The 14,047-nt window shown below is 44.4% G+C and overlaps 1 protein-coding gene across 3 annotated transcripts in view; it reads right to left on the reverse strand.

The window, feature by feature from the left end:
• Positions 1-2,507: 2,507 nt before the first annotated feature.
• MIOS (meiosis regulator for oocyte development) overlaps positions 2,508-14,047 on the reverse strand; it is a 48,529-nt gene continuing 36,989 nt past the window's right edge. For all 3 annotated transcript variants that reach the window (XM_077490735.1, XM_077490734.1, XM_077490733.1), the window contains exons 8-11: positions 12,830-12,979; positions 9,104-9,308; positions 8,251-8,380; positions 2,508-2,873 (exon numbers count right to left, since the gene is read on the reverse strand). In XM_077490735.1, the coding sequence (XP_077346861.1) occupies positions 2,777-2,873; positions 8,251-8,380; positions 9,104-9,308; positions 12,830-12,979 (582 nt within the window). In that variant the 3' untranslated portion in view covers positions 2,508-2,776. The remainder of the gene's footprint in view (positions 2,874-8,250; positions 8,381-9,103; positions 9,309-12,829; positions 12,980-14,047) is intronic.

Genomic DNA, 14,047 nt, shown 5'->3' on the forward strand with positions numbered 1-14,047 from the left:
TGGCGACGGGGGGTGATCACGGGGTTAAACCTTTATTGGGGGGGTTAGGGGGGTACATTAGAACTAAAGGGGGCTAACCCTAACTGCCCTAACAGTTATTACAGTCACAAATGACACCAATGCAAAAAAAAAAAAAAAAAAAAAAAAATGACATTGGTGTCACTGTGACTGGGGGGCAGGGGTAATTGGGGGGGTGATCGGGGGGTAAAGGGGGGGTGTGAGTGTGCCTGGCATGTTCTACTGTGTGTGGGATGTGTTGGTGCAACTCACTGATCCGCTCTCCTCCGTGTCGGAACGAAAAATACCGACACGGAGGAGAGAATACATCACTTCCTCTCCTGTGTTTACATTACAGGAGAGGAAGTGATGTCACCGGGGATTTCCATTCGTCGGGAGCGATCGCGAGGGGGTGGCCATGAATGAATGGCCGTCCCCTCGTCCGGGATCGCTCCCGAACGAAAACCGACCGCCGCAGGCACCGGGCGGGGGCCCGATCGGGCCCCCGACCCGCGGGAGGCAAATCACGTACATGTATGTGATTATGCCTGCCTGTGCCATTCTGCCGACGTACATCGGCGTGAGGCGGTCGGCAAGTGGTTATTTAAAGGAATTGTTATTTCACTTCAAGCATCAAAAAAATCACTGCTCTTAGATAATATTTATTTTTATTTTTTTGCATTAATACATGTCCCCAGGGCAGTACTCTGGTCCCTGTACTTTTTTTTTTTTTGTTATGGCCATTAAGTTGCAATGCATTAAAGCCTTTTGTGATGTTTCAGAGTTTTTGTGCAAACTGAACTGGGGAGTGTTTGGCCCAACTCTAGTTTCAGGGCAGTCAGAGGGCCTCAGTGAAGATTGTGAGGCTGGTAATAACTCTTGTTTAACCAAACTAGTGCTAGGCAATGCATGCAATGGAAGAAACAATGAATACATAAACCTAATGCTCATTGATCCTAGTGCAACCAATACTGTCTGTACTCAAAAACATGGGGGGGAGTTAAGATAAATAAAATTCTAATGATGATTGGATGCTAAATAAGTCAGTCTTATGAAAGGATCCATGCTAGATGTAAAAAAATTGGCATCAATAAGCAGCTCTGATAGCGTGTGGAACACACATGGGTAGCATTGCCTATGGGCTCTCTCAGTAGATATAAACCAGTGGACGTCAACCCTGTCCTCAGGGCCCACTAACAGGCCAGGTTTTATGTATTACCTTGGGGAGATGGAGACTAGAATACAGCAATCACTGAGCAGAAAATGATATCACCTGGGATGTATTTCAGTTATCTTACAACCCTGGCCTGTTAGTGGGCTCTGAGGACAGGGTTGATGACCACTTTCTCCAAACCATTGTGAAGGCGCTAACCTCTTGGTAAGGATATCAAGAAGAAATCCCAGATCTAATCACACATGGGAACCCTCCTACAGCTGGCTGTTGCTAGAGGTTACTTCTCTCTGCACATCCATCCCACATAACATGTCTCAAAGATGTAGAATTCTCTTTTCCACCATTCCTATATCAACTGCAAACAAGCTAGCCTTATTTTAGAGGCCACCCAAAGGCCATTGGGACACAATTTTCTCTGACACAAGGTACTATTCCTTCTACACTAACAATGGGGCATAATTCCTGGCTACAACTGCAGGGGGCCTATTCTTCCTACTGGCACCAAATTCTTGCCCTGATAACAATTCTTCCCAAGGATGGGGACACTATTTCCTCCCCCACTCCCAACAATGGCTGAGGTCAGGACAAAGTTGGAAGCATGAAATTGTCCAAAATGTCTTGGTATGCTGAAGTCTTAAGAGTTCCCTTCACTGGATGAATTAGAGCGGAGACAGCGAGCCAGGCCTTATTGTCCAACATCAGTGCCTGACCTCACAAATGCGCTTCTGGAAGAATGGTCAAACACTCCTAAACCTTGTGGACGGCCTTCCCAGAAGAGTTGAAGCTGTTATAGCTGCAAAGGGTGGGCCAACGCAATATTGAACCCAATGGACTAAGACTGGGATGCCATTAAAGTTCATATGCGTGTAAAGCAAGGATATGCAATTAGCGGACCTCCAGCTGTTGCAGAACTACAAGTCCCATGAGGCATAGTAATACTCCGAAAGCCACAAGCCTGACACCCAGAGGCAGAGGCATAATGGGACTTGTCGTTTTGCAACAGCTGGAGGCCCGCTAATTGCATATCCCTGGTGTAAAGGCAGGTGTCCCAATACTTCTGGTAATATAGTGTATGTCTGGCGTTTGTGTGTTAAAGCCCACCCTCTTTGCCGCCACACATATGCGGCACGTGGGTGACAAGAGATTAATGGGTTTAGCCTCACTGCACCCAGAAATAGTGTAGGAAGAGCATCTGAGATCAGATTATTCATAGTTTTGTGTGTCACCGGTCCTCTTCAGAGTGATATTTTTATATGATGTTGCAATCCACAGACCTGGGGTGTGAAAACAGGATAGGGACTGACCCAAAAAACCTCAAGAGAAAAATCTCACTGCATTGTTCATTATTAAATCTAGGCACAGGTCTTTATTACTTTTTGTAAGCAAGTCTAATACTCATTTATTTTACACAGTAAAGTACAAAAAACTTTGACAAAACCAACTGTGGTCAAATTCTGCAGCTGTCCTTGTAACAGATATACCTCTACAGTGACGCTGTTACATCAGTCTTGATGGATGTGCTCCGACTGTCATTAAGGTCCATATATCCAGCTGGAAAAAGGGAGGAGGAGGAGGGGATGTTCTACACACAAGTCCTGGCTGTGACTATGGTTGCATAGTCTCTGCAGGTACCAAATTCCCTGTCGTATCCAGCTGCATACACTTACAGGAACACGCCGACACCGGGCACTCTGTGTGATCCCTGCCAATCACAAGAAAACACCATTACATTAATATATCATATGGTAACCCCTTTGCAGTGCCATTTTAAAAGAAGTACGGGAATCAGTGTTTTTTTTTTTTTTTGTAGAATCATACTTACCTAGCTGCATCTGTCCCCCTTCAGCTCCAACACTGAAAACTGAGCGATCAAATACTGTCGATCACTCAGTTCTCACAGCTCAGTGAGCAGAGAGAGCTAGTGATGGTAAGTCACTCACTATAAGCCTAAAGAATAGAAAAGCCAGATTAGACTTTGCCCAAAAAAAATAAAAAATCTATAAAAAAGCCGGACCGGTTCTGGAAAAAGCATTCCTTGAACGAAACTATGATTGATGAAACTAAGATTCATCTTTACCAGAATGACAGGAATAAAAAAAAAAGTGTGGGGAAGGCTTATGATCCAAAGCACACAACGTCATCTGTAAATAACGGTGGAGCTTGCAGTGTGATGGCATGGGCATGCATGGCTTCCAGTGGCACCGGGTCATTGGTGTTTATTGATGATGTCACAGAAGCAGCCGGATGAATTCTGCCGTGTTTAGAGATATACTTGTGATCAAAGCAAGAATACTACCTTGTGCAAAAACGAATACATCAATAACACAAAATAAATGGCAATACTGCCATTAACCATTAAAAAAAAAAACCAATATAAGTAAATGATAATCCATAAATATTAAGGTTACACTTACCGGTAATGTCTTTTCCAGTAGTATTTCAGGACAGCCCCAATGAGAGAAATCGGCCCCTCCCCACCTTAGGAAACATGTTGTTAATGTGTTCTGGTGTCTCCCCAGCTGGCCAGAGGTGCTTTTAGAAAAAAAAAAAAAAAACTGAGGTCTGGCAGGGGGGAGCTGAAATGTATGGACTGGCGCAGTGTTTCCCAAGGAGGGGAGGAGCCAAGCTCTCTCATAGTGGCTGTCCTGAAAGATGGCGAGGGGAAAATGTACATGTATAAAGTTTGTGCAACTTCAAAACTCTGCAGTGCTGCTTCAAAAAGTTTTCAATATGTGCAAAATAAAGCGCCAAGTGCTAAGGAGATGATCTGTGCTCCCCTCTGTATGCCCCCGTGCTCACATAACAGAAGTCACAAGCGCTCAGCAGGGTGGCCGGGTTCTGTGGTTCCACGAGCTGAGAGCGATATATCATAATTTGATTTGTTTAAATAATGAACAATATCCACAGGACATTGCAAACAGCGTTAAAAAGCCAGAACCGGAAGTAGCTATCGACTTCCGTCTCACCGGACGGAAATTGCATTACCACCCGCCTTATCACTCTCTTTGCCATTTATCCCTGATGATTTGCCGAGAACAAGGCATGGTACAGTTGGAGACACAGCACTTGGAACTACAGAGCTCAGCCGTCCTTCAAAGAGTCTATGATTTCTGGTGGGAAGCCCTGGACTCCTGAACAACACATGCTGAAGCCAGGGACACAGCTCATTGGAACCACAGAACCCAGCCACCCTCCTGAGCGCTTGTGACTTCTGTTATGGGAGTTCTGGATTTCTGGTGAGTGAGGGGGCATACAGAGGGGAGCACGGATCACACAGATCATCTCCTTAGCACTTGGCACTTTAATTTGCACATATTGAAAACTTTTTGAAGCAGCACTGTAGAGTTTTGAAGTTTCATGAACTTTATACATGTACATGTTTTATGGATTATCATTTACTTATATCAGTGATATTTTTTTATGGTTCGTGGAAGTATTGGCATTTATTTTTTGGTAATTAATGCATTCGTTTTAGCACAAGGTAGCGCTCTTACTTTGATGACATATTTAAAGGTACACACACTTTAAGAACAGCAACCCTTATTAACTATTCCTATTGAGATTCAGCCAAATGCAGCAAGGTTGATTGGACGGCGCTTCACAGTACAGATGGACAATAATCCAAAACACACTGCAAAAGCAACCCTGAAGTGTTGAAGGAAAAGAAGTGGAATATTCTATAATGGCTGAGTCAATCACCTAATCCCAAGCCAATTGAGCATTTCACTTGCTGAATGCAAAACTAAAAGGCAGAAAAACCCACAAAGAACAAATGAAGACAGCAGCATCAGAAAGGAGGAAACCCAGTCTTCAGTAATGTCCATGGGTTCCAGACTTCAGGCAGTCATTGCCAGTAAAGGATTCTCAACAAAATATTAAAAATAAACACATTTATTTATGATTATATTCCTTTGTCCAATTACATTTGAGCCCCTGAAAATGGAGGGACTGTGTATAAAAATGGTTGTAGTTCCTAAAATCTGTACTTGATATTCATGTTCAACCCCCTGAATTAAAGCTGAAAGTCTGCACTTCAAATTCCTTTGGATTGTTACATTTTAATATGGTGGCATACAGAGCCAAAAGTATTCAAATTGTGCCTGTGCCCAAATATATATGGGCTTAACATTATATATATTTTTTTTACACACATGGAGAGCCTTGAAAAAGTATTCATACCCCTGTGTGATAGAACAACACAAAGTGGCACATGATTGTGAAGTGAAAGGAAAATGATAAATGGTTTTACACATTTTTTACGAATAAATATGTGAAAAGTGTGGTGTGCATTTGTATTCAGCCCCCCGGAGTCAATACTTCAGCGTCAGTAGAACCACCTTTTGCTGCAACTCTTTTTGGGGATGTCTCTACCAGCTTTGCACATCTAGAGAGTGACATTCTTGCCCATTCTTCTTTGCAAAATAGCTCAAGCTCTGTCAGATTGGATGGAGAGCGTGTGTGAACAGAAATTTTCAAGTCTTGCCACAGATTCTGAACTGGATTTAGGTCTGGACTTTCACTAAGCCATTCTAACACATGAATATGCTTTCACTAAACCATTCCATTGTAGCTCTGGCTGTATGTTTAGGGTCGTTGTCCTGCTGGAAGGTGAACCTCCACCTCAGTCTCAAGTCTTTTGCAGACTCCAACAGGTTGTCTTCTAAGATTGCCCTGTAATAAGCTCCATCCATCTTCCCATCAACCCTGACCAGCTTCCCTGTCCCTGCTGAAGAAAAGCATCTCCACAACATGATGCTGCCACCACGTTTCACAGATGGTGTGTTCAGGGTGATGAGCAGTGTTAGTTTTCCGCCACACAGAGTTTTGCTTTTAGGCCTGAGCCTGTGTGAACAGCCACCATATGTGATGCACACCTGCACTGCCGATTGCATGCGATGTCTGTGCAATACGAGTTCAGCCATACAGTTGTATGGCTGAACTCGCATTGGATTTGCAGGAAAATATTTTTTTCCCTCGTGCTGGAATCGGATCGCATGGGTGTTCACGACGCAATCTGATTCCTGTGCGAGTTCACAGTTCGCACTACAATCTGTGAACTGATCTGGAGGTGTTATTAACATTGTATTGACACCCAAAGCGGTTCGCAGAGGGCAGTGTGAACTGCCTGCAGGAGAGATGCAATGCGGGGACCGGCGATGGAATCGTAGTGGTTTCTGCATCACATATATGTGAACCTGGGCTAAAAAGTTTACATTTTGGTCTCATCTGACCAGAGCACCTTCTTCCACATGTTTGCTGTGTCCTCCACATGGCTTTTCACAAACTGCAAACTGGAATTCTTATGGCTTTCTTTCAACAATGGCTTTCTTCTTGCCACTCTTCCATAAAGGTCAGATTTGAATGGCCCCCTAGTGTCAATCCCTTCTCTGCCAGTGTCATTTATACAGTAATCGAGCATTTTTTTTTAGCACTGATCACTGTATTGGTGTCACTAGTCCCCAAAAAGGGGCACTAATCGGACACAATCGGACTATCCGGCGTGTGTGGGCTCCGGCAGACTTCTGACTTTTCTGCCAGTCTGTGTGCTAGTCCACCGGACTTTTGAAATGATCGGACTTGCCCACACGGAGAAAAGTCCATTATTTTTGAACGTGGCTCCAGGTAAACAGAACTAGAGAAGGAAGTGAATGTCGCCACCTCCATCGGCGAGATTGACACCTCGCTAGTCCTGTCACCTGGTATGGATTTAAAAGGGGAAGCCCTACGTCGAAAAAATGGCGTGGGGTCCTGACCGGTTGGGTTGTGTGCTCGGATAAGGGTCTGCTATGGACATTGGGGGGACCACCACTCTGTTTTTTCGGCGCAGGGCTTCTCCTTTAAATCGATACCAGGAGACAGGCCTAGCGAGGCGTCAATCTCGCCGATGGAGGCGGTGACATTGACTTCCTTCACTAGTCCCGGCTACCTGGAGCCATGTTCAAAATGAACGGACTTTTTTCCGTGTGTGGGCAAGTCCATTCATTTCAAAAGTCCAGCAGACTCCCGCCATAGTCCGGTCATGTGTGTGCGCAGGTCCGCTCGTTCGGACGTCAGCTGCAAACAAGTTTTCTTGCAATTGTCAGTTTAAGCGACGCAGTGCCTTATCGCAAAAAAAAAATGGCCTGGTCATTAAAGGGGTAAATCCTTCCTGGTTAAACTATTCTGAGGCTCATTCACACCTCAGCATTTTGTAGCTCGAAGCTCCAAAACGCTGGAGAAGATAAAATAAATCACTCTATGGAGTTGGTTTACATCTCCACTCCAAGTCGCCTGAAACGCAAAAAAGTTCTGGAGCTTTTTTTTTTGTAGCTTGAGTCAGGCAGAGTTGAGTGTTTTTTCGGCATGTTTTATTCCCATAAAAGTCAATGGAAAACGTGCCATTTGTGCATCTTTGTGTGCATTCGTGTGTTTTGTCGCACATTTTTGTTAAATTTTCTGCTCATATTGAGAAGAGAGAGAGAGAGAGAGAGAGAGAGAGAGAGAGAGAGAGGAGAGAGAGAGAGAGAGAGAGAGAGAGAGAGAGAGAGAGAGAGAGAGAGAGAGAGAGAGAGAGGAGAGAGAGAGAGAGAGGAGAGAGAGAGAGAGAGAGAGAGAGAGAGAGAGGAGAGAGAGAGAGAGAGAGAGAGAGAGAGAGAGAGAGAGGAGAGAGGAGAGAGGAGAGAGGAGAGAGGAGAGAGGAGAGAGGAGAGAGGAGAGAGGAGAGAGGAGAGAGGAGAGAGGAGAGAGGAGAGAGAGAGAGAGAGAGAGAGAGAGAGAGAGAGAGAGAGAGAGAGAGAGAGAGAGAGAGAGAGAGAGAGATATATATATATATATATATATATATATATATATATATATATATATATATATATATATATATTATGTATATATATTCTATCTAGCTCTGCACTGAATCTAGGGTCAGTGATGGTGAACCTTGGCACCCCAGATGTTTTGGAACTATATTTCCCATGATGCTCAACTACACTGCAGAGTGCAAGAGCATCATGGGAAATGTAGTTCCAAAACATCTGGGGTGCCAAGGTTCGCCATCACTGAACTGCCATGGACCCTCGCCCGCCCAGATCCCACATTCTCACCTGAACCAGCTCATCATGTGGCCAGCGTGGCCGCCATGCCGACAGTTGTGACACCAGGTGAACCAATTATTGAACTGTGCAACTTTCTTCTCCTTGCTGAGGTCTACCTTCTCATCAGACTTTGACACTCCTAGACAGAAAACACATCCGTTAAGTAGAGCTGATCTCCGGGGAAACAGCTAACATGCACAAATATAAAAAGAATACACACACACGCGTTATGTGAGATACACAGCACAGCCCTGTCTGGCAGGGAAGGAGACCTTCATCTCTTTGCAGTTAATGCCCATGGGTCATGACAAATCCCCAGTCTGTGACTGGACAGCGCAAAGTAAAAACAGCAGACTGATGAGCTTATCTCTACCATTCTGCTCTCTCCTCCTATCAGCATGGACCCTGTTAGTGCCTGAGATTTGCAGTACAACTGATTGGCTCCTTGTGCCGCTTCTACCTCTCCCAATCTGAGCTCTGTTGTACAGGTACTACAAGCTTCTGATACCAAGTCAAATTTAGGACCTCACACTGCTTATATTAAAGAATATGTAAACCTAGCTCTTCATTGTAGTGTACAGCAGAAGCTGTATTCTCCGTACAAATACGTATTTATTCATAGCAATAGCCAAATCGTACAGCTCCTGTTTGGTGTACAGTCTTGGTTGGTCACACAGACAGCTGGGTGCTCATACACAGGTCCACTTTCAGGAGAGCGGGTCAACTGGCATCATTTTGAAGCCTAATGTCAGCTTAAAACCAGCACTACAGCCAATAACAGGAATGTCCCAGTACAGGATCTCTTAGTGACAAGTATCAGTACAGGAAATGCTGGATGTAGAAGAGAATGACAGATGCTCACCTGGGCTGCTGGACACTGGATTCCCCATGTTTATAAGGCACAAAGCACAGCGGGGGAGAGGCTTGCGGCACCCGGGGCAGCTGGTGAACTTGGATTTGGTGGGTGACCCGCTGACTCCATACTGGCTGAGCCCTCGGCCCTGGTGGGGGACTGAGGAGCAGCTGTAAGAGATGGACTTCCCGCAGAAGTTACAGCTCACAAATACCTGGAAGGTTAGATCAAACACAGACACAAAAGGTGATTAGTGGGAATCTATAGATATTTTGGGTTCATTTTTAATTCAATGTTCATATGTTTTTCTATCTGGCGTTTTAGGCCCCATTCACACTTGTTCGACTTGGGACTGAAAACTCGCACAGCAAGTCGTACCCCAATGATTTCCAATGAATACCGTTCATATCTGCGTGACGTCAAAAGTAGTCCCTGCACTACTTTGGTCCAACTGATGCGACTTGAGGTCTATAAACCTCAAGATTACACGAGGATTGCTTCAAGGCGTGACTTTCAGGTTGCACAAGTGTGAATGGGGCCTTATATTCAAGCCAGAGTCATGTCTTCCCTGCGCGCCACTTTTATGAACAGCCTCGTGCCAGAGGCAAGTCTGTTTATGGCTGGTGTTCAAATTCAGTTTATAAGAAGCTGAATGGGGTATGGGGCATGAAAGACTGACGGGTGCAATGAGGTTTAGGGCTCCTTTACACTTGCTTCAAAAAACATAGCATTGGATTCACTTTTTTGAAAGCGCTCTGAATTGCAATCTAATGCCCTTAATAAAATGGTAAGCTTACAGTCTTCTGTGTTTGCGTCGCTTCTAAAATCATACCCCATGTCACTTTCTTGGTGCTTTAAAGAGTCTCCAATGCCTCCATAGAAGTCTATGACAAAGCTTGCTTACCACAAATACAGCTTTTGAGAGGCTTTAATTTAGCGTCAGCTTCGTTTTCTTTGGAGGTAATGCAGGTATAAGATATCCCAGGATGCACTGGGAAACCAACAAGCAAACCAGAAAGATGTCAGCAGTCACTTCTGGGTTCACGTGTATATATTTTGGAAGTGTCTGAAGCTGGTGTGCAGCATGGGAACGCTATAGCAGAAGGTGAGCGGGACTGGAGAGTGACTGATCGGCAGCGGATCAGTAGAGCTGGGGGACTGGAGCAGGAGAGACTAGCAGATATCACATGTGGTGAGCAGGATGTGAGTAATATAGCAGGATGTGAGTGGGGACTGGAGAGGGGAGGATCAGACAACTGGGGGGGGATCAGCAGAGCTGGGGGTAGCTACTGAGCGGGGAAACAGCAGAACTAGCTGGGGGGGGTAACTATTGAGCGTACTAAAAAGCTGGGCATCTGCTGAACAAGGGTACTAATAAGCTGGGTATCTGCTGAACAGGGATTCTACTGAGCCCCTTTAATATAAAACAGAAAGTTAACACACAGGGCATTTGCTTCTTTAACTGCTTCCGGACCACCCGCCGCACATATACTGCGGCAGGGCGGCCCAGCTGCACGAAATAACGTACCTTTACGTTGCTCGCTTATTTCGGGTCTGGGGCATGCGTGCACGCCCCCCAGCGACCTGCTCCTGCTGTGATTCGACACAGCAGGAGCCAATCGTTTGTAGAGAGGCGGAAAGGAGGTCTGCCTATGTGAACAAGACAGATCGTTGTTCTGTCAGTGAGCAAAAGGGAGATCTTGTTTTCCTGCTAAGCAGGAACACAGATTTTTCTTCCCCCACTGAAACCATCAACCACACAGTTAGTAAGCACCCCCTAGGCACACATTTAACCCCTAATGTCAACTCCTTTCCTGCCAGTGTCATTTGTGCATTTTTTTTTTAGCACTAATCACTGTATTGTACTCTTCCATAAAGGTCAGATTTGAATGGCCCCCTAGTGTCAATCCCTTCTCTGCCAGTGTCATTTATACAGTAATCGAGCATTTTTTTTAGCACTGATCACTGTATTGGTGTCACTGGTCCCCAAAAAGTGTCACTAATCGGACACAATCATACTATCCGGCGTGTGTGGGCTCCAGCGGACTTTTTCGGACTTTTCTGCCCGTCTGTGTGCTAGTCCACTGGACTTTTGAAATGAACGGACTTGCCCACACGGAGAAAAGTCTGTTCATTTTGAACGTGGCTCCAGGTAGACAGAACTAGAGAAGGAAGTGAATGTCGCCGCCTCCATCGGCAAGATTGACAACTCGCTAGTCCAGTCACCTGGTATGGATTTAAAAGGGCAAGCCCTACGCCAAAAAAACGGCGTGGGGGTCCTGACCGGTTGGGTTGCGTGCTCGGATAAGGGTCTGCTATGGACTTTGGGGGGACCCCCACTCTGTTTTTTCGGCGCAGGGCTTCCCCTTTAAATCCATACCAGGAGACGGGGCTAGCGAGGTGTCAATCTCGCCGATGGAGGCGGTGACATTCACTTCCTTCGCTAGTCCTGTCTACCTGGAGCCACGTTCAAAATGAACAGACTTTTTTCTGTGTGTGGGCAAGTCCATTAATTTCAAAAGTTTGGGTTGTCCGCCGGACCTAGCCCGCCAGAAAAGTCCGGTCGTGTGTGTGTGCGCAGGTCCGTTCGTTCGGACCTCAGCTGCAAAGTCCGGCTGTTTGTCCGCCGAATAGTCTGATCGTGTGTACGCGGCATTAGGGTCAGATTTGTCCGCCATAATGTCGCAGCCCCGCTTGCTGATTACTAGTAAAAAATATAAAAGAAAAATTGAAAAAGTCCATAAATCCATACCATAGTTTTTAGATGCTATAATAAAAAAAAAACAAAAAAAAAAAACTTTTGCACAAGCCAATCAATATACGCTTACTAGGATTTTTTTTACCTAAAATATGTAGCAGAATACATATTGGCCTAAGTTGATGAAGAAATTCGATTTTTTACATTTTTTTAATTGGGTATGTTTTATAGCAGAAAGTAAAAAACATTGTTTTTGATTTTCTTTTCAAAATTGTCGGCCTGCCTTTGTTTATAGCTCAGAAAATAAAAATCACAGAGGTGATCAAATACCACCAAAATAAAGCTCTATTTGTGAGAAGGGGAAAAAAAAAAAAGCCAAATTTTATTTGGGTACAGTGTCGCATGACCGTGTCAGTTAAAACAACGCCGTATCTCAAAAAATGCTCTGGTCATGAAGGTGGTGAAACCTTCCAGGGCTGAAGTGGTAAAGGTTAAAAAAAAACAAACACCACAGACGCATCAAAAACACATCATAAAAGCATGTTAAAGCGATAGGAGCTTTAAGGTGTGTTAAAATTAAAGCATACTCTCAACAAGCACTTTTTGCTGCCTAAACATCATCACTGTCTGCAGTGTGAAAAAACAAGAGTTTTAGTTTACATAGCCTTTCAGCATCCCGTTTGAGAACAGGAAATGACAGATTAGCAAAACCCACAAGTGTTCAGAATTGTCATAAGACAGAGCAGTCAGCAATAAAAAAAAAACTCCAACGCAAGATTTTCCTGATGAAGGAGGACTTTTGCAGCTTGTAATGCATAAGGCCCATCTTGAATGGAGAGCTGACAGCTAGACCCATACATGAAATGAATAAATGAGGGGCACAGCATGCTTCTTTTGTAATGTTCATCACATAACACTGGTATTTTCTTTCGGGATTTATGTAGAAGCTACACTGGGCATCTGAATGGGTAATACCATGACGTCTGAGCAGCTGTAGTGTCCCACTAGAACATCTTCCCCTTTGCAGAATGCCTCACCTGTGCTAAAGGCTTGGAGCTGGGATCCAGTTTGCTGCGATGGATGTCAAACTCCGCTCTCTTATGCCAAAACCTCCAGGCGTCTAGAAGGTTCCTGTAGCTTTCTATCCAGTACTGGACTCTCTCGTCTTTCAGCACCTCAGGAGAACCCTGAACAAGATAAAGACAAATGTGCTTTTGTGTAAAGAAAGCCTTAGACCAGACAGCCCCCATCATGCTGATGTTTAATAATATATATTATGTTATATGCAGATTTGTCCAACATCTGTTCAGGAGAGAGAGGACTTTAACAAGTATAGCCGAGAATGTCATTATTTGTTATTACCGACAGTCCTTTGCAGTGCCAAGTAAGAGACAATAGTACAATTAAAGCTCCAGCTACAAGCCCCATGATGATGTAAAGGATGTGATGGCAAGTATTGCTTCTTCTAAATAATGAACAACAGCCTCTTTAAAAAGGTGGCCTGTGCAATGCAATGTGACCATCTACCCCCAATATGAAAAAAAATGTATAAAATAAAAGTTCACTTAGATGGGGGGCAAGCATGAAATCTCAGGTCCCAGTCACTTTCTGTAGGTGCCAAAGCCATCACCAGTGCTTACAGGATGCAGTCAGAAGCTGCGGTCTGAGGCAAAAATCTTTTCCTTTTTTTCTTGTATTATTTTATTTGTTTAGCTTTAAATGTAGGAATTATACTGTTCTATAAATGCACTATATACATTTATTTTTGATTTTTCAACAAACCTAGCTGAATCAGTCTTGTAAGCTTGCAGTCCTAAAATCATCATCTTAATACATCCTGCGGTTTTGTTGTGTGGAGGAAGGAATCCCTAGAGATATTTAGGCCTCGTTCACACCTGAGCGACACCAAGTATTGTTGCCACATTGCTTTTTTTTTTGCATGGTTTTGTGATGTGTTTCTGAAGCGGCACCATTCATTCTGAATGGACCTCCTTCCGCTCCAAAAATGTGCCAAAGCACGCTTGGTGTTTTGCTGCAATTTTCATGCATTTTGTTGAATGACAATAGGGGCAAATTGCACAACATTTGGGGTGCCATTAAGAGATAATGGCATCGCAATGGCATCTTGCTGCGATTGTGGATTTACACGATGCTGCCTGCGATTCCAATATGCTCCAGTGTGAACAGAGCCTTGGACGTGCTTGCTCACAGCTCATTATTGCAGTAGGCTGAGGGCTCTGAGCATCAGCTCACTT

The sequence above is a fragment of the Lithobates pipiens genome, unplaced genomic scaffold (genome assembly GCF_037356315.1).
Source record: "Lithobates pipiens isolate NorthernLeopardFrog02 unplaced genomic scaffold, aLitPip1_a1.2 Scaffold_19, whole genome shotgun sequence".
Taxonomy (NCBI): Eukaryota; Metazoa; Chordata; class Amphibia; order Anura; family Ranidae; genus Lithobates; species Lithobates pipiens.